The sequence below is a fragment of the Leptinotarsa decemlineata genome, unplaced genomic scaffold (assembly GCF_025532065.1).
Source record: "Leptinotarsa decemlineata unplaced genomic scaffold, Ldec_3_MD MMD2_P_RNA_scaffold_11, whole genome shotgun sequence".
Classification (NCBI taxonomy): Eukaryota; Metazoa; Arthropoda; class Insecta; order Coleoptera; family Chrysomelidae; genus Leptinotarsa; species Leptinotarsa decemlineata.
The window spans coordinates 2,866,278-2,888,398 of record NW_027412525.1 but is presented as its reverse complement, the minus strand read 5'-3'; the positions used below and the strand labels follow the sequence as shown (position 1 = coordinate 2,888,398).

General features: G+C 32.7%; 2 protein-coding genes across 6 annotated transcripts in view; one reads left to right on the top strand and one right to left on the bottom strand.

Annotated features, from left to right (window-relative positions):
* Positions 1-2,293: 2,293 nt before the first annotated feature.
* On the bottom strand, positions 2,294-4,123 carry LOC111503571 (CDK5 regulatory subunit-associated protein 3). The gene has a single exon (XM_023157914.2). The coding sequence runs from the start codon at positions 3,911-3,913 to the stop codon at positions 2,351-2,353; it is 1,563 nt and encodes a 520-aa protein (XP_023013682.2). The 5' UTR covers positions 3,914-4,123; the 3' UTR covers positions 2,294-2,350.
* Positions 4,124-8,186: 4,063 nt separating this feature from the next.
* Positions 8,187-22,121, top strand: part of LOC111507956 (protein DOP1 homolog) — a 72,736-nt gene continuing 58,801 nt past the window's right edge. For 4 of the 5 annotated variants that reach the window (XM_074169678.1, XM_074169673.1, XM_074169667.1 and 1 more), the window contains exons 1-2: positions 8,187-8,734; positions 8,785-8,971. In XM_074169678.1, coding sequence (XP_074025779.1) covers positions 8,588-8,734; positions 8,785-8,971 — 334 coding nt within the window. In that variant the 5' untranslated portion in view covers positions 8,187-8,587. The remainder of the gene's footprint in view (positions 8,735-8,784; positions 8,972-22,121) is intronic. The other variant, XM_074169663.1, reaches the window with a different exon arrangement.

Here is a 22,121-nt window from a genome sequence, read left to right as displayed (position 1 = left end):
TTTTTCCACCTTCTTCATTCATTTTTTGAGGAATACTTCAGATATGCACAGAAATATACAAGAACTTTTAGCAAATTATTGAGTTATTAATTGATAGTTATTATTTTATCTTTTACAAGATTTTCTTTTTCGTGAAACTAAATTTTTACTTGTATGCAAAAAAAATCATCCATTTTTGAAGTCAGGTACCTATTAAATGACCTGCACAAAAAAATAGCATGTGATGTATTACTTCAGATTCCAGGTAGGCATAGTCAAGTTAATATACAGAAAACTTTTATTGATCGTGTATTCATAAAAAAAAATATGAGAAGAGTTAATTAATCATTTATAAACGAGACTTTACTGTGTTATTAATCGTTATTTAACTATTTTATTTGTTATAAACCTCACTAACTACTAATTTAGGCAAATAGTATGTGATCCAAAAAAGTTATCGTGAATATTAAACTGGAATTACTCTTGTTTTTCCTAAATAACTAACAGAAAATAGAAATCTGAATTTTTTAATAACAAAAAAATGTACCTATGAGAAGTTTGAGAAATGTTTAGCATATTTTGAACTATAAATTATAAGTATTAGAAATATGATTCAGAGAAGTGTTGAACATCTTCTGATGATGCTATAACTTGCCTGACAAAACGTGCATTGAAAATGTTTTACTTTACCACTTCTACAACTCTGACGCACGAGCTGCTACATAATATAAACTGAAATAAAAAATTCCATATCCATTCTTCAACTGCAAATAGTCAATTGGGTTTCATATCAAGTTATTACTAACGATTTAAGTACAATATATTATAAAAAATATTAGCATTTAATTTCAAATCAACAAAAATAAATACTGTTTAGATTATAAAGATGGAGAAATAGAAAGTCAAAACCCTTCTTTCCCAAAAATTAATCTCCTAAAAATAGATTCGGTGGAACGGTAGCCTGGTGGGTTGACGTGAGTGGTTTGTTCCACTCAGTCAATCGACCGTTGTCCGAATCGGTGGTTTGAACCGCAAGGCCGGACGATCGATTTTCACTTCCTATCGTCCAACCCGTGTTAGAAATCACACGTTGAAAGGTAAGTTAGTCCTTAGCTCGCACAAGTTTCGACTTTTGAAAGTTGTCATTTGTAGTGGGGCGACAGCTGGTCAACGGAAAAACAGATTTCAAACAAAACAGATTTTTTTAATATATAACTAAAGTTGTTGGGAGAATGAATAATTTTCAGATCTTTCAGTATATTATTTAACTAGTGAAAAATATGTCCATTACTCGTGAGAATGCAATTTACGAGTGAGTAATGATCACTTCTCACGAGTAGAATATGACATAAGAATATTTTTTGAATAAATTTCGTTTGAGAACAATATATCAAATGAGAGTTACACCATTAAATTTCATAACAAGAAGGATTCAAAAATATTTTCCATTTTTGTTTTCATTAGATTCAGAATATTGCAGTTCTCCACAGAACTGCTTAGAAATTAGTGTGATATAAAGCTATTTACGTTAAAACTACTCTAGTTTTGTCAATAAGTGACAAGAACTTTCGAAAATAACAATTTCAGGTGGTATACATTCTTTTTGACTTGTATACATTCTTTTTGAATTTCTGAGTTAACATTTTCATGAACTATCAGTTCAGATTAAGTTTGACATTTAATAACATATTTTGATGTAGGCAAATTCTCAAGGACTACTTGTGAATGAAAATAATTACTGTATAGAAATCAATTTGCTCACCTGTGAGTGGCATCGAAGGTAATGAGTTAAGTATCAGCTCAACTATGATTGGCTCATTTTTTACTTACCCAACAATTGACTCATAAAAAAACTCAATTTCTTTGACAGGTTGACTCAACACTGAGAAACTTGGGAGCCTTTTTATGTTGGACATACTTGATTCTCTAAAACTTGTGAACTTACATGGAATGTGTATTTCTATCTTTCATGATTGTGATCTAGTGGTTTCATTTTCACCCAAAAATAATAATAAAAATGATTTCATTTGACTGCTGGGAATGAAAACATGAAACAGTATTTTACCCCGTGACCAAAAAATCCTACATATCCCATAGATAAAATGTATTTTACAAAAAATATATAGAAAGTGGGGAATACACAATAAAATTTTCATAATCAGGCAAAAATTATGGAAGATTGAATAGTTCCTGAATTAAGGTTGTAAATCAATACAAAGATGATGAGATTTATTAGTTTTGGATTTTTTAGATCCTCGCATCAAAACAATAAGGTAAATTATGTTTATTATCGTTGAATATAGAAGTTCAGGAATTGGTTTTGGAAAAATATATTTACAAAGTAAGTATAAGCTATACATGCTCTTTAGGTCTACAACAAATTGACAGCGCCTACAATATTTACCACCCTGTTGTTATACCTCTTGGAAATATCTTCTTCAATTTCTTTCTGTAAGTGCTTTGTTCTTTCAATTAACTTTTGAATGATAGGTTCGATGCTTCTCGCTTCCATTTGTAAAACTTTAATTTTATCCTCCAACAATGTCTTGTTAGATTTCATTTTCTCTACAAGGGACAATTTTTGTTTCAGAGTGGCGGTCAAAATATCTACATATTTGGGTGAATGTTTTATATTGTGCAAATGTTGTATTCTCTTATTGGTCAGCTGGTCAAGTGCCACATTGATGCAAGCGTTCATAGTTGCAACTGATTCTACTGTTTGCATTTGAAGGACAGTTGGTGCGTCTTGCATTTGAGACATTGCAAGCATATCAGATTCACTAGACATTTCGAATAACCTCATTTTCAGAAAAGAGCCAAGTTCCATCAAATTATTTATTATTTGCTCTTGAGTTTTAGGATTATCTAGGATACTCAAAGTTTCCTCACCCCTTGCCACTCCACCGTCAATTCCAGCTTTTTCTACAACAATTCCAGATTCCTCGAGATTTACTTCTAAATCTGCATGAGTAACAATCTCAAATCCGTCTTCGCCATTAGATGATGATCCCCAGTCAATATCTTGTTCCTCGCTAACAGTGATGTCTCCAAAGTCGATGCTACCATTGTCCGTATCAATGTCAAAATCTATATTGGCTTCATTATCACCTGTATCAGCATCCCCAAAGTCTATTTTCTCACTTTCCAATTGTATTTCTTCCTCAGTAATTATAAGAGAACTCTCTTCAATCTCAACTGGTTTTTCGCCATAGGTATATTCATAAGTAGTAGTGTTACCAAATTTAATGAGATACTCTAACACTGGCAATATTTGAACATCTGATTTATTCCCAGACAAGTACTTGTTGAATTCTTTATATAGTTCAATAGCAGGTGACACAATTTTAATTTTTTCAGATGCTATCTCATAAATTGATGGCAACTCTTTTAACAAACTTACTAATTCAGTTTTAATATTATCTCCTGTAATTCCCAGTTGATCACAAGACGAACTAAATTCTTTCAAGGCAGTGGCCTCAGTTTTTGAAAAATCCTTTACTTTTTTCTCACATTCCGTTAAACTCTGCTGTAATTTTGCTACTTGTTTACGTAAACTTGGTATTTCAAAACTTATATTACGAATGAGCATTTGAGATGCCTCTGCTAAATATACATTATCTTTTTGATATGATGATAGTATATCCTGCCAATCTCTCATTCGTTGTGATCCATACCTCCCGAATAAGTTTTTAGAATCTGCCTCCGTTTCTTTAAGAATGTCAACAATTCTTAAGCAATGAAAATAATTTATGTGTTGTCCAGATACTAACTTTATAATACCATCATGAGCTGGCATATCTTGTATAGCATTGTTAATTTTTTCTCTAATTTTCAAAACACAATTTTGCCAGTCTTTATTAACATGTCTTCTGCTTATCAACCAGTCTAATAGTTTTGTAGTATTAATATCAATTGGAATATTTTGCTCATACATTTCAAAATGACTTTGATGTTTTAACGATTTTCACAAAGTTTTGACCATATGTTTTGATTTAAGAGATTTGACAGATGGTCTGATATCACATTACGCTTAAACTTTTATTGTGACACGTGATAATACCAACACCACAGCCAACACTTCAATACACAGTGTGTTTTGGTCTTTTGTTCGCATTTCGCACCAAGTTGATTTCAGACTAGATCTGTCATTACCGCCAAAGGTTATTCGCCCTCTCTGCTTGATCGGGAATGACTTATCCGAGTGGATGATGACAGGAAAAAATTGTGAAGAAATGTTAAGGGCTCTTTGTGATTCTCAACTTCTTTCTTTGCACTCATCAGAACATGAAATTAATTTTTGAAAAGAAGTGGCCAATTTCAATATTCATTTTAGTGTTCACAAAACGCTCCATGGCGCGGCAAAAGAGTCGAATTAAATGTGGGTGAACGTCACAAACCACTTTAAAGTAAGTAGTTTGTGCTGAACGTACTCTGCTACAAAACAAAGCACGTCAGAAAGAGAGGTGCGCAGACGAGATGTGTTCTTAGATTCAGATATCAGATCGGAATGATAATGGAACAGCATAGGTAACAATCAGCAATGTCACTTCGCTTGGCGGGAGAAGTTCGTGCATATCCGTCGCGTTGATGAGTCCGCCATTTTGGGAAGTGCCAGACTTTCTCATTCTGCTTTGCTTTTGTTACAACGTATATTAACTGTGTTCTGTGCGTATCGTGAATTTTAACTTTTAACATAATGGAAAAATAGGTGGTGGCTTCAGACGATTATGGACTACTCTGAAAAGCAATGAATTCGAATACCCACTGTCACGAAGAGTCAACCAATATACTGTGAATTTTTTTTTTGAAAAATCAGGCAGCAAAATAGAAATTGTCTCAACCCGACTCTCATTCAGTTCCAGAAAAAATTATTTGAATTTGTTGAATTTAGGAAGTGAAAATTGTGAGGGAGATATAGACAAAATACTATTAAAAATTTCCAATTTTCCCAACTACAGTGAAGTTCCTAAAGCCAAAGAAGTTGCTTGTAAATCGAAGCTTTCAGTAGTGGACACTGATTAAAGAACCAGTGATGTGCTCCAGCAAAATGTTATGGTATATATTTGCGGATATTTCATCAGTTCGGACTTCCATTGTCTAATATAATATAAATTGATTCGATAACCCTGAAAAAAAAATCAAGAAGATTAACCGAAAATAACAATTGTATTAAACAAAAAACTGAAATCACAAAAAAATAACATAACAACAACAACCAATAAAGATTGAAATATCGATAAAAGCTGAAAAAATTAAAAATATTAGTAACAAAAAATGAAAAAATAAAAATTAAAAGATTTCAAACCAAGTTATGTCACAACGTTTCGATTGTGGGTGATGATTTTTATTTGTTTGGTTGTTGTTGCATGTTATTTCTTTGTAATTTCAGTTTTTTGTTGAATAAAATTATCAGTTATCACCCGAAGATGATCATGAATACTAACAATCGAAACGTTGTGACATAACTTGGTTTGAAATATTTTATTTTTTAATTTTTTGTTAATAATATTTTTAATTTTTTCAGCTTTTATTAATATTTCAATTTTTATTTGTATGGCTGTTGTTGTATGTTATTCCTTTGTAATTTCAGTTCTTTGTTTAATAAAATTGTTATTTTCGGTTAATCTTTTTGATTTGTTTAGGGTTATCAAATCAATTTATATTACATTAGAAAATGGAAGTCCGAACTGATTAAATACACCACGAAACATTGTCAATCACTTTTCAAACATATTTGCGGATACTTGATAAATAAATTACTGAAAATTCATAGTTGTGACATTTGTGTGAGCTATTCCAAAACAAATTGTGAATTAAATAATGAATCTCTCTACTGTTATTTCAGAGCATTTCATAATGGACCTCTTGACACATTCGGTAACTTAAGGATGCCCAAAAATAAATTTGTTTATTTTATTTCTTACTTGGAAGTAAACTTCCAAAGCAATTTGGAGAATCTTATTGTAGTGGTGCAGGTTTTTCCGGGTTTTCCTACAGCTGAAAAAGCAAATGCGCCATTGGAATCAATGAAGTCGCCCCGAAGCGCCAATTAATTTTTATTGTTGTTTTTATTTTATTTTTTTCGTTGTTTTAATAAAACAGTTATTCAGGAACAAATGTCATTGCAGGATTTGCATCATTGTTTGAACAATTTAAAAGGTGGAAGAATGAAATAATAACTTGGAGACACGAATAAATATCCATTCTAAAATGCAAGGAGAACGTCAATTCTTATAATAAAGAACAAGTAATTCAACTGAAAGGTTAATTCCATAGTAATATACGAAATCACATTTATTTTAAAAGATGGTAGATCATGAAGTTTATACCAAAAAGTTGACTGCTGGACAATTTCTCTTTCATATTCCAGTTAATTGAATCATCGTATTCCTACTGGTGCTTTTAGAAATATAATTCGGCTGTTTTGACATTTTTTTAAAATATCATGTACGCAGATAGAATGTCTGCACAAGAATTATTATATCAATTGAATTTGGGTCCATTACGTAAGTTTTATCAAAATTATATTTGGCTATAAAAAAGTTTGAGTGAGAACCTGTCCAAAACCATTTCTCGAGTCCTGCCCTCTTATCGGCACGTCCCAAGCCCAAAATGGCGTCTAGATACTTTTCCACATCAAAGGCGGCATGGCCAAGTGACCATGCTGATTGTTACCTATGCTGTGGTAATGGTAGCTAGTACTGTTCCCAATGTTTAATGTAAAGAAAGAAAAAGGCAATTTTGGCAATCGAGATGAATTTGAGTTCATCATTATCTTTATTTGATAAACATTGTTTTGAATAACCCTTGTTATTATATTCATATGAAGTTATCACATTATCAGGCTATGCCTATAAATTTTTGGCCCTCCTGTTTAGCAGAAAATACCTCACTGAAGACTCACTCAGCACGAAACAGGAGCCATGAACTTTTTGATAAATGAAAAATTTGAAGGTTGTCATCCTAAAAATATACTCAAGTTGTTGGTGGACTGAACATGGTAAAATAAAGCTAGTTTGATTAAAATGTTGGCTTAACAATCTGGCGATATGACACCGCGATTCAGTTGATCTTAGTCCGGCCGTACACGGACCACATATTTGCAGATTAGTAAAAATCAGCAGACATGACTTCTCTCTCTAGGTTTGTTCTGGTTCTAACATCCGAAACTGTTTGGAAACTGCGCAAGACATGGTGCGTACAAGCAAAAAATCTCAAACAGTCCGAAATAGTCTCGGACATTTGTTTAAACCAGAACGCTTTTGAGGAGACCACTGTGCCACCTATCGTATATATGAAGAGATGAAGACAAGAAAATACTATAAATCATGTCCATTTTGTTATGTAGCGTATCCCTATATTCAGTTCAAATGTTATCTACCCTCAATCATCAATTATTCAAATCAAATAAATAAATATCCTAGCGAATAGCCCAAACAAATTTCCACACGAATGCGCATGAGCAACGGGAACAGTTCTCAACAGTTTAGCCTCGAGAGCAAGAACGATTCGGGACGGTTCAAAACAGTTTAGGATCATTTCGCAGTCGAAACCAGAACAGAGAATTCATCAGTCCGAAATTATCCTCAATAAACCAGAACGCTCTATATCAATTGCGTATGATCCTGACGTCCTAGAACCTGAATTTCGTAGAGCCAGAACAAACCTTCTATTTCAATGTTTTTGGCTTTCGCTTTCATTCAGGCCAATCAGACAGATTTTTGTTTCACCATTTGACTTAGTTCTAATATTTCCAGAGGTCATACATGGGACAAGACATGAACAACCAGAGTTATTCAAACTCTGAAACGACGGAAGTGGAACCTCAGAAATCATATAACAGAACTGAAAACTTTCTGTGCCACAGACAAAAACGCTTAGTAAAATTCGAGAAGAAAATTAACACGATTTTCATACTTGTGTAAAACTCGTTTTGTACCTCATTTTGGATATATTTGAAAATGTTTCAATACCGAAATTTGTCCAGAAACATAATACAATAGTGTTACAGAGTGGGTATATTTGTAACGCCTCTGTAGTATAGTAATGATAACAATAGGTACCACATACACAATACATTATTTCAGGAAGAGCTTCAGAACTAAGACCCAGTTTCAGTAATAGGAGAGCAAGTATTGTCATCCGTCGTATTTGACACAGTTTCTAGTCACAATATGTAAGTTTATTAGTTCTGTGGATATTGCTCGCACCTATTTCCTGTCAGCTGACGGCTGACAGCAGAAAATTATCATACGCAGACGTTTAAAATGTTGAGAGTTGAGAGATGTCATAATAAAGAATATTGTGATGTTTATCTTGAAGTGTTGAAAGTTAAATGCTATTTTCAATATTTTAGTGATTATAAATGTGGACAGTTATATTAAGAATATTATATTGATGAGAGAATTCCATACTTATTGTTGGCAGAAGTATTGTCCTACCTATTAATTTTACCAATTAGACTAGGTTTAATGTAGAGTATAATAACTGGGTGATCTATATATAGTAATTTATTGAAATAAGGTAATAAATCACTTCTGCTTCAGTTATTTACTTATCATGTAATTTTATTCAAACCTGAAATACTGGAAGTTTTTTATTATCAAAAATGACGACTGTGGCCATGGAGGAATATGAGTTGATGAAAGACCCAAAATATCGTTTGTATGTGGCAGCAGTCGATAAAGCTTTGAAGAACTTTGAATTTTCTTCCGAGTGGGCTGATTTAATCTCTGCTCTAGGAAAACTGAATAAGGTATAGAGAAACGAAAGTGTAAACAAACGGACCTAATAACTTATTTTCAGGTTTTATTGAGTTACACTAAATTTCCTGTTATTCCAAGACGTATTAAAATAAGTAAAAGACTTGCACAATGTATGCACCCAGCGTTACCTTCTGGGGTACATCTAAAGGCCCTAGAAACATATGATATAATATTCCGCTGTATGGGAACAAATAGGTTGGCTTGTGAATTATTCATCTATAGTGCAGGTGAGTGAGCACAATTTTCTTTCTATAATATTTTTACATTTCAATTAAGTGTTCTGAAGCAATCTTTTGAAATATATCCTTCATATTATTAGATATTATAAAATGATAGTTATGAATCTACCAGGTAAATGGAAAAATGAATTTCTCAAGATGCCATCCTTATTTTTATAGAAGGATAAATATCAACAAGATTTAAATTTCATCATCTTGAAATCTGAATATATATTTTTTTCTTAGTTAGTTTTTCTATTCTGTGTATTATTTCTACTGAGCACTGAAAGCTAAATACTTGAATTGTGGCACATCACCTAGGTCAGAAAAATTAATGTAGAATATAATATTCTCTTCAATTAAAAAAAATCAATCAGGCACTAGCAATTAACATATTTGAATTACTCAGTATCCCACATCCAATTTATATCTGGAGAATGAATTTCACAATATTGCCTATCTGTATGGAGTGAAAAATGTACATTTATTTATTCTGTTACCAATTGACCCACAATTTGAAAAGATAAAAATTGTATTCGAGACCTTTATACAAGTGTAGAGAAGGCAACTTTTTAGTGACTTGTATTCAAAAATTTTGACCAAAAAAAAAGCTAAAAAATTGTATATTTGTCTAAGGTTTGGGAGGAATCTATCTGTCTTCAGAATTGAAAAATTCAATGTATCTTGCAGTTTTGTCTTCGGTTCATTTTGATTTTGATACTTTCTCGACAGATGTCAAAGCAGTCCATTAATATTTTTATTTTTTCACATTGTGGAAGGTGACATTCCTCCAAAAAAGGTCTATAAAAGGTGTGATTTCCTTCACAAAAAATATTTTTCCTTCAATATTTCAAATTTGGTATTGCAAAATATATCAAACTAGGAAATCCAAAAGTCTCAATACCAGTATTGGAAAAAAATTATGTATATATTCAACGTAAAATTTGTTGTTTAGATATAATTTCCCTAATAATTGAATTTATATATTTAGTTAAGGTTCCTATTATAAACATTTACGTTTCTTGGGATCAATAAACAATGATGATGATAATGATGATGTGGAAACCTAAAGATTAAACTTTTTTTATCACTACAAATGAATAAGATGAGAGACAAAGTAAACAAACATAGGCATCTCAGAAGCAATATTATAACAAAAAGTTGAGCACTGGAGGTTTTTAAACCCCAAATATCCATTTATATCAATCTCATTTTGTTTTCCATTTGTTACTCATTTCATATTTTGCTTAAAAATATCCACCATGAGTAATTTTCTCAGAGTTATCTTATCTTTGACCCCTATTTATCACATAGTGTACAAATGACTTATCCTGATTCTGATAGTTTGAAAATTGTTGAAAAAATATTGCCAAATTTTCCAATTTGTTCTAGCATTGTTTGTTCAATTACTATACTTACAGTCAATGTGCTTAAATAAATAAGCATGAGAACTATTTTAAACGACTCGGCACTAATCTTATGGAAAATCGGTTTCGGTGAAAATCGCTGAAATTTCAATAATATGTAGCCCATGCCATCCTAAATAAAAGTTACCATTGCGCCAACTCTCTGAATGCCGGCGTTTGGATTCTACGGGAGGTCAAAGTTTGATATTTTGATGATTTTTCAAAAAATCTGGAATTTCATTTTCATTGTATTGATCTGAATTTTTAAAATGGAATAGTCCACAATGTGTGCATCAAAACGTTCCTATGGCAAAAGTTTCTAGAATCAAAACTGGCGGCTATACAGAGGCTGTAAACTTTGTTTTTGGTAATTTTTATCAAACTTTTTTTAAGAAAATATTTGTTTTCCTGCAGATCCATACGCAATTGATGTTACTTACAATACACGAGAAGGCGATCCTATTTTGCATTTGAACCAACCATCTAACTTCAAATATTTGTAAGATACGGGGCCATCAAAAATATATTTTCAATTTCGGTAAAATGTATCCCTTTGTATAGTTAGCTTCCACCAATGTATTTAGCTGATTTTTCGAAACTATGTAGCTGATATATGTACAAATGTGTCAACGTCTGTGCTCATTAATCTGAATCCAAATAAAAGTTGCGGCGATGGTCCAAAGAAAAGGAAAGGGATATTTCGGAATAATTTTGAAATGATTTCTAAAATCATCCGTGAATTTCTTTTATTTTCTGACATAATGTAGATGAGTCATTCTTGATCAATGCCACAATGCCTACCTTGCGAATGGCACGGTTCGAATTATACAGTATAGTATTTTTTTTAATGTTTTTTACTACTTTTATTTGTAACTAACGTTACTGCAGTTTCGTCCTATACGTCCAAACTTATACAAACTTATTGCATAAGTTTGAAAATGTCCGTATAGGACGAAACTGCAGTAACGTTAGTTACATACAGTAAGTTTGTATAAGTATAAGTTTGAAAATGTCCGTATAGGACGAAACTGCAGTAACGTTAGTTACAAATAAAAGTGGTAAAAAGCATAAAAAATACCTTACTGTATAATTTAAACCGTGCCATTCGCAAGGTAGGCATTGTAGCATTGATCAAGAACGACTCACATACATTATGTGGTAAAAAACATAGAAAGTTTCATTTCTTTTTTCTTCATTATGATTTCCTACCACTTAGTAACGGCTACATCCATCAATTTAGTATAATATTTCACTTAATTTCCCTGCAATTCCAGCACTATTTCATTTTTCAAAAGTTGTCTTTTGATACACTAGTTTCAAGTTCTGGTAGTCTGGTTCTTCATATTCTCGAATTATGTACAGTTGCTTGCATAGAAAAGTAGTACACTTAATTTCAACAGTGTAAACACGACTTTCTTAAATTGATAACTGCTATATTTCTTCTGTGTCTCTCTAACTTTGTCTGAAACGCCAAAGGCAATTTTGAAATATTAAATTAACAAAACACATTGTACTGTACTGAAATAACAACGTTTTCGTTTCCAATTTTTGTACCTACTACTTTTCTGTAAATGTACTATTCCATATCCAAAATACCGCAGTCCTTGAAATGTCATTCGATTGCTGTCAGAGTTATAAATGTTTTTGATAGCAAATATATTTGATGTGCTGAACGTTGATGGTTGGTTAAAGTTCTGGTCATCAATTACCTGTTTCTTTTTATTTTCTGCTTTTCAAAGTTAGATAAGGTGAGATAATTATTATATTCAGTTGTATCTCATATTGGAATATTCCCAGGTCATCATTACCTATCAAAATCAAGTGAATTTTATCAGTTGGGACTTCCATTGTCTAATATAATATAAATTGATTTGATAACCCTGAAAAAATCAAAAAGATTAACTGAAATTAACAATTTTATTAAACAGAAAACTGAAATTACAAAGAAATAACATACAACAACAACCAAACAAATAAAAATTGAAATATTTATAAAAGCTGAAATAAATGAAAATATCATTAACAAAAAATTAAAAACTGAAAATTAAAAGATTTCAAACCAAGTTATGTCACAACGTTTCGATTGTTAGTATCCACAATCGTCTTTCGGGTGATAACCGGACTTATTCCTCCGAGATCTGACTATAGATAGTCAGATAATAAGTCATATAATAATATTTTTAATTTTTTCAGCTTTTATTAATATTTCAATTTTTATTTGTTTGGTTGTTGTTGTATGTTATTTCTTTGTAATTTCAGTTTTTTGTTTAATAAAATTGTTAATTTCGGTTAATCTTTTTGATTTTTTCAGGGTTATCAAATCAATTTATAATATATTAGACAATAGAAGTCCGAAATGATGAAATACACCACGAAACATTGTCAACCACCTTCAAACAAAAATCAAGTGAATTGCTTTGCATGAGATACCCAATCAATACCAGCTCGAATGTCGTATCTTTTTCATAGAAAAGAACATTTGGAAAAGATCAAATAGCATTTCTAGGCGGGAAGCACGAGTTGGTCACCCTCCCATTATAGGAGAAGAAATAAGGATATGTTCAAACTGTAATCGATCTATTATGAATGAAGTAAGGACTTCGCGACTCTATCCAATAAATGCTGCAGGGCCAACGTCTTTGTCCATCGGAATATATTCATCCCGGATAACATGTAGGCTTGCATATTATTCTTCTCTATAATTTTCAACCTTTGCCCCGATCCTCTCCAGAATACACTTGTTTAACAGCATACGATCTTTTTCGAGAATAAGTTATTGTTTTCATCCTGTACTTTTCTAAAACATCGGTTGGAGACGAGGTGGTCCTGGTCCTAATAGAATTTTTGAATATATAAAATATGAATAGTAAACGAATAGTAATATTTTGGAAAAATAAACTTTTTTTTTGGACGAGTTGCAACCTTCTTCGATGCACGACGGTGGTCTATTAGTTTCGGCAAAATACATTAAACCTTGGTATGTTTGAAATAATTTTTATCTAGATCTGCCATCTTATGTACCTGTCAAGTATTCAATTTATACTTTATTTTATCATAATATATTTTTTTGCATGTTTGGATTTCATACCTTTTTCCCAATAGACCACCGTCGACCGCATATGTAATTTCATTTGAATTATGTCATCTGGCGGCGAACGGAAAGAGTTTGTAGGGGGTTGTTATTTTATAAGAATAATTGTTAGCAGATGGCAGTGCAATCTAGGTAGATCCCCGGTTTGATGTTTGGAGAAATATTGCTATGGATCGCTGGTTTGTCAGTTGCGATCTCGTCAAAAATTGAACACAGAATGTAGACTCAACATCTGCCGCAAATTTTAACACATACTAAACATCGTCCTGTATGTAGGCTTCTCCATTTTTGGGTTCGGTGTTCATATGATGGCATCTTCTTATGTGCCCAGAAAGAGAATGTGCTGATGATATCTTCGTTCCACAAGAGTGATACAATCGATCTAATAACTGGTAAACCAAAATTTATTTTATTTTGTAATACTACTAAATGTGGAGTCGATATTGTGGCTGAAATGAGCTCCAGTTATAACATTGCAAGGAATACGAAACGATGACCTTTAGTTGTGTTTTTCGGTATTTTGAACATTGCTAGCATAAATGCATTCATAATTACCAGGCACAACGACCCGAATCAGAATCATAGTAAACAGAGCAGACTATTTATCAAGAATTTGGGTTTGGAGTTAATAAAAGACCATATGCAGTTCAGAGCTACTATGTCAGGTTTACATTCCTACATTCGAAATGCAATAGTTAAACATACTGTATTTTTGTAAATTTTGTAAAGCTTGACTCTGTATGAGTCACATAATATTGAGTTGTAGGAAATGTGTTCAGCACTGGTCCTAAGTCCGGTACTGTCAATTCACGTCAATGCAGTTTCTGCAGTGGCGTAGTAATTTCCAATTTTTTATTAAAATTTTGTTTTTGGTTCTTTTATTTCTTCAATTGATGAATTTTTCATCTCTGTATTCATTACTTCTATTTATAATGGATTGTTCTAACAGTAAAGCCAAAAAGCATGGTTTTTGCATTTGTCAGTTTGTTTTTATGTTTATTATCAAAAGTAAATATATTGTATCGTCAAGTTATTGAAAATACCTTAAATCAACTTACGAAAACAACTTTTTGAAAATATCCAAAAATTTGGGGTGAAAATTTGTTATATTTGAAGTGGTCCTAATAGACCACCCTCGTTTATGGGTGTTAGTCTGGCTGAGGTCGTCCACGGAGTGATACTCTTGAATTCTCATTTCAGATAATTTTGTCATTAAAACGTTTCGAAGTTTGTCTAGGAAACGATTTGTACGGAACTGTGTTTCTAACGCTTTTAAGTGATCTACAATAATTTTTGCAATAAAAGTTTTACAATGATTTTTCTCGATTATAAAATTGTCCACACTGAAAAACATTTTTTTTCTTGCCTACTTTTCGAAATGTTGATTTTTTTAAGTAAAAATTTCAACTTTTTCATTCGAAGTAAATATATCGAAATTTTTCCTCGAAGAGACAAGCTGTGACCGTTTAATTTCGCAAAGATATCTGACAAAAATAACAGCTTGGATAGCTATTAGTCATTTTGAAAAAAAAGCAAGTTCCTATGTTCGTTCAGTTAAAAATGTTTCGATTTCGTCCTTCAATAACAATAATCTACTTAAACTTTAGCCTCTTGACAACCATCTTACTTCTGCATGTAATAATAAAGTTGTGTAGTTCCGTATCCTTACAGAGATTTAAGAATAAGCGTCTGTTAAGAGCATGGCTCTTAATGAAATTTATAATCTTAACAGCATCCTAAAGCAAATCGTTCAATTCTGGTACTAATTTTTTTGCTGCAGGGGCTTCTTGGTGAATAAGGCAGTGAGTAAAAGTTATATGATCATAATGAGCAGGTTGAAAAAATCATTTAAAATCATAATTTTTGCCCGTCATGGCTCTTGCACCATATGTGCATATTCCACAGCAGCAATTTTTCCATACTGCTAGTGTGACTCTGCACAAATACACATCTAAATGTTATAAAATCGTGTATTTTACTATCTGACATTAAAATCTCTCTCGACCCCAGAATTTTGCTGCACGACCCCATTTGGGGTCGCGACCCATAGTTTAAGAAGGCCTGAACTAAAGCATCAAAAATCGCATGGGACCTGACGTCCAGTTCTTCTTTCATTTCACGCACCGTTTGTGATGGGTTAGTCTCCACCAGGGTCCTCCTCAAATCTTCGTCCTGGATTACTGTAGGCCAACCACTTCGGGGTTCACACATATTTTGAAAGTGATTTTTTTTCATAGTCCCCTTCCTTTGTAAGATCAGAAAACCCGAAAGCTTTACAAATATAGAAATGTCTCTTTCAAAAATGGATTTGAAAAATTTTCGAATGAAAATTTATAAAAACTATCATTAATTTTTAATCGTCATCATCACCATCAAATTCAAAAGGAGTGATGAAAAGAGAAATAGATGATCCTTCAAATAGTCTAGTCTAGTTCATTATCTACTATTTTGTTCAAAAATTTTTATAAAGTCTCCAAAAATTACGATTAAGGTGTCATTCGATTCGTATTATCACGTAGAAAGTTCGAAAAGGAGCTGAAAAAATTACAAAAGTATTGTAATTGTGAATTAGTAAAAAATAATAATTGAGGTTTGGTTGTTTTGAATACCTCGAAAAATATAATTTTTTTTTCGAATTTTAAAGAAAGATCATCAAATTTGCTAAAAAAAAGTTCCGACTCCCGGAGCTGTACTTCTATTATTCATAATTTTTACAGAACCCTGAAACTAGAGCCAAAAACGGGAAGTCTGGGTTTCGCGCGAAGTGCGTCAATCTGACACAGCACAGCAAAAAAAATTATTTATACGTATTAAATATGAAAGATTAAATATGAAAATTAAGGAATGAAAAAAATTATGTAGTGTTGGAATATATTAATGAACAATAATCCACGGTTAAATAATTTTTATCCCAATTTTTCAATTAATTATGCATTTGTTCATGAATAATTTTTTGTAAACAGAAAGTTGACATAAAAACCCTGTTGGTTAACAAACTTAAACCCTAGGAATTTTTTCACTTCGTGAAGTTGTTCTCAATAGGCTAATGAATAGATCGCCATTGCAAAAAAATACATAATTTGGATTTTCCACTGTTTCATCAACAATTGAAAAAAAAGTAAATAAAAAATTTTTTTTAAGTAGCTTTAGACCGTTAGACATCGAAACAATCAAGATTTTGGAAAACAAAATATTTACTTTTTGATTTTTATTTTCAATTGTTAATAAAAAAGTGGAAAATCAAAATTTTGTAATTTTTGCAACGGTGATCTATTCATTAGCCTATTGAGAATAACTTTACGAATTGAAAAACGTTCTAGGGATTTAGTTTATTAACCATCAGGGTTTTTATGTTAACTTTCAGTTTATAAAAAATGAATAATTAACAATTGCATAATTAATGGAAAAATTGGTATAACATTTTTTAACCGCGGATTATTTTTCATTGATGTATTTTAAAGCTACAAGATTTTTTTCATTCCTTAATTTTCATATTTAATATGTTTAAATTATTTTTTTGTAACTCTGTCAGATTGACGCACCTCGCGCGAAACCCAGACTACCCTTTTTTAGCTCTAATTTCAAGGCTCTGTAAAAACTATAAATAATAGAGGTACAGCTCCGGGAGTCGAAACTTTTTTTTAGCAAATCTGATGATATTTCTGGACCTCTTTCTAAAATTCGAAAATTTTGAATATTTTTCGATATATTCAAAAAATCCAAACCTCAATTTTTTTTACTGATTTGTTTATAAGTTTTGTAATTTTTTTAGCGCTTTTTCGAACTTTTCCTTAAAATTTCTACGTGACAATACGAATCGAATGACATCTTGATCGTTATTTTCGGAGACTAAGTATATAAAATTTTCATATTTTCAGGAAAAAAATGATACATGTGAATTAGACTAAAAATGGTGTTAGATTCAAACTTAAAGATATAAGGGTTGAATCTCACCTTGCCAAGACGTTGGAAGTTGAAGTGTGTTTCGAGTGTCACTTATTACTGATTTCTCAATATTATCTCAGAGCCATGTGAATCAATCACTCTGCAAAAAATATCACTTCTTGAACTGTCACTGTCACCTACTTAGATATAGGAAAACAGTATGTTAAGATTGAATATTCGCATCAATCATCTGCTCAATCTGATGCCAACATTGTTGACAAATTTGCACCGAAAACTTTTTTTCAGAGGTAGGTAATGGAAAACGTAATTTCGGAAATTGAAATATGATGGAAATAATTTTTAAGTTTTATTCATTTCAATAACAATTTGCTGCTTATGTTCCTTTTATAACAACATGTTTATAAAATAACAGTGCGAGAATGTTTCCGTTTTTAAACGGTTTCATTTAGCTTGCCCCGTTTGTTTGTTTGGGTAAAATTCAGTAATTGAAGTTTGGCTCCCTTCTTGTTGACATATTAATATGAAATTTGGTACACACATTAAGTTTTGATGACAATACAATTAAATGAATTCTCTATCGTTGTTAATCTAAGATGGCCGCAGCTACAAAATGGCGGAGTATTTATTCTTTCACAACTACCTTAATATGGAAATCAAATGACAGGGATTGACTAGTAGAATAGTAATACATTTTGAAAAAGATGGAAATTCAACATGGCCGCAGTTACAAAATGGTAAATTGAATGTTGTTTCACAACTATCTCGATATGGGTATCAAAAGACAGTGCTTGACTAGTAGAATAGTAGGTAGGTACGTAGGTCTAAAATGAGTGGGTCTATTCGACCCTCCACCGAAACCCGCAATGGTTTATTGTGGCTCACACCTATTCACACTCGGACAAATAAACCCAGCTTCTTAACGAAGCCGATTAGTTTGTATGGTGAGTGGTTTTTCAGGTCAGATGGTGAGAGTACGGATCTGCCGAACTCAAAGAACCTGATTCGGTCCCCAGCGGAGCAGGCACAAAGTATATGCTCTGCCGTTTCATCATTTTCCAGACAGAGGCGACACACACTGTCTTCCGACAGTCCAAGTCTCTGCATATGATGATTCAAATGACAGTGACCTGTAAGAAGGCCTGTTAGACATCGTAGTTCTCCCTACTGTAGTCCAACAACTGTTTTAGTAGAATAGTAGTACACTTTGAAAAAGATGGCCGCAGCTACAAAATGACGGATTATGCATATTACCTGGTAATACCGAGGCACTAAATGAACTAAATAGAATGAGAAGAATTGAGTAACAAAATTAGAAACTAAAAACTTGAAAATAAAATAAGTAAAACAAAATTATTTAAAACGGTTTTATTGGAAAAAAAGATAATGATGTAGATATTGTAGATAATGCACTAAAAACTAAAAAATAATTCGGAAGGTCCTAAGTAGCAGTCATCACATCACTTCACTCTCCTCAGCAATCTACGGTATTGATCAGTAAAAAAAATAATAAAATCGTTGGGCGTAGTTTTTACATATTTACTCACGTTAAAACGCTCAAAAATTTCATTACTTTTTAATCTGATCAATACCGTAGATTGCTGAGGAAAGTGGTATAATGATTTCTACATCAGATCTTTCGAATTATTTTTTTGTTTTTAGGACATTATATACATCATCATTATTATTTTTTCAACATAAACAATTTTTCACTTATAAATCAAGTAAAATGGCTGACGACCGTTAGTGCTAATTCAGGGGTATCATAGTGAGCTATCTTTTTCATCGCTTTGTTTGCGTTTTGTATTGGTGCTGCATATGTAAAATATTTTCAGATAGGTTATCTGTAGATAAGCCCGTAGTTTTTTAACTTGATTAAGTTTGTTTTAGATAACATGCTTCCTTGTAATACAAGCAGGATTGTTGGCTTTTCCTATTTTCTCTATTTTGTCGTTTAATTCAACAGAATAGGAAAAGCCATAAAATGTGTCTGAAAAACAATCGAACTGATGGAACCACGATAACATAATACCTGTTTTCGGTATTCCTTGAAAATCATTTTACCGCAGTTTTCGATCACATAGAATACTTACCGTCGATAAAGTACTGTTGAAAATAACCCTTAAATTTTCCCAGTTATTAGAAAATGAGAATTCCTTATACGGATCGATGATTATTCAATATATATATATATATATATATAGTTACCAACATTCGGTTAATGACGTCATCACTAGTCTTTTTGAATGAAACAACCGATTGTTGAGCTGTTTTCAAAAGTGTATCAAATCGGTACAGGGTGGACATCAATACCTACAACAGGCGTTTCGAAAATTCAATTAAAAAGTTATACGTCACGATAATTTATACAAAGTGGTACTTGAAGAATGAACATGATGAGAATTATAAATTAAATTATGTCGTTATGCAGCTATATTATACACTACTGAAAACAAAATGAGGCGCAGGAGTTATGTTCTACATTTCTTGCCTGATTCCGTTTTTGGGACACATGTAATACCGATCTGGTAATATAGTACCAGGATATCAAATAACCTCAAAAAGGAGTCTGGTGGGTTAAGATTAGGCAATCTTAGCTGCTACCTATACGTATCTACCATTCTGAAAAAGTTCTATTCACAAACTCGTGCAAAGTTGCAAATAAATGTGGCACCATCTGGGCCATTGACTTGAGTATTGGCAGAAACCAACCTTTTTTTTTATATCTTCATTCAACAATACGTTTTTTACAAATTTCCGACACATTTCATAGTTAACAAGGTTTTGTAATCTGTGTTCAGAACACTGTCCTCGTGAACAACTAAGATAATGCTACAAAGTGCGAATATTAACAATAATCAATTAACAATTCAAGTAACATGAAAGTTCTTCACAAATTTTTTCAATAAATATACATTCCTAATACTGTGTGGTAAATCATTATAAGCTTTTATTCAATCAGTGACAGAGTTATTTAATCCTATGTTGGTTATTGTGGGAATCTTGTACATATTATTGTGTGATCTCGTTTCATATCATTCACATCATCACTTTTGTTTGTTTTGAAAATTAGTTTACCGCACATTCTTGCACTCACAGAAACCAAAGTCAGTGCTTCAACAAACCCCGTCAATTTTCTATATTTCGGCTATGATTCCACCCCCGATTCACACGTAACTTTGAAATATCTCTTTTTATCTGAAGCGATATCTCCTTTCAATGAGAGGAAATGCTGGAACCCCAAAACTTTGATGTTATGTGGATCAAAATAATATCACAGAAGATTACTGCGTTTGTCGACCACCAAGCGATATACAATATATGGCTCTATTCTCTTCACTTTCAAACATCATTGCCTTTCTGCAAATCAATCATCCCAGTGCCAAAATTTCCATATTGCAATTAGCTGCGGACTTACTCCCAATGTAAGTGAGCCAATCAGGATTCCTGACCGTGGTGGAGAATATGCTAGTCTTCTGGATCTACATCTAACAACAACATCTGCAGAAAGTTATACAGTAACCGTGGTATCGATTGGGATCTTCTGACCACAAACTCATTTCAGTGTTGAGTGAATTACCGATAAATGTTGGGGAACAATCTAAGCTACCCAAAGTTTGGCATTAAAAATCAGCTGAATGGGAGGATCTTCGAACTTTCCCCTGGCTAGATGTTTGTTTCAGCTCTAAAGATCTATAAACTTGTGCTTCTGAACTCACGGAAGTTATTCTATCATCAATGGATGCATCTATGCCTTTCTCAATAAAACGACCTTCTAACGGTAAATCTTGGTTCATCAAAAATTGCGAGCAAGCTGTCGCCTCCAAAAATCTCGCCTATCGGCAGTGGCACAAAAATCCCAGTTCCGAAAAATGAACTAGGTTTGTTAATGTTCGCAACATCTGCAAACTTAGGATAAATAAAAGCAAAGAACTTCACAATCAGAGAATTAGCTATAAACTGCTTTCCAATCCCAAAGGGTCTAGATCCTTCTGGTTGGTAGCTAAAGCTGTTAATCGAAACTACAAAATCCACCACTGACACAAGCGGATGGTTCAGTTGCAACAACAGCCATAGAAAAAGGCAAATTTACTAGCTGAACAATTTGCGTCCCACTCCACAGTCGATTTTCTAGGAAAGGCACCATCCACTATTCCCACGCTAGAATCCACAATGCCGGAAATTAGTTTTCGACAACGTCTAGTCAGGCGAATTTTGAAACAGCTCAATATCAACAAGGCGTGTCTGGTCCTGATGAAGTGCCCGTCATCGTACTTGAAAAGTGCGCGAACGAATTCTCACCAGTATTTTGCAGATTTTTAACCTGTCTTACAAGAAAGGAGTTTTTCTTTCTTGTTGGATGATTGCTCGCTTTTAACCCATTCCCAAAAAGGGCAAGAAAGTGGCCGTCTATGGCTATCTCTCGGCAGCAGGAGGTTGCATATCTTAATGAGGATCTAGAAGTAATTTTAAATTGGGGCGAAAGTAATCAGGTTCAATTTAGTGCCACAAAAACCCAGGAATATGTTTTCTCCGAAAAGATAAATGTCTCCGAACCGGTTATAATAATGTCAAGTCAGAACATTCCACTTTCTGCTTCGATAAGTTTGTTGGGGGTTAACATGGACACAATCATGTTGCTGGAATTGCAAAAGCCGCTTCTCAAAAGCCTGGAACACTATTCCGAACTAGAAAACTGTACACACCTCAGCAACTTTTGATGCTTTATAAAGCTCAGATCTGACCTTCTTTGGAGTAT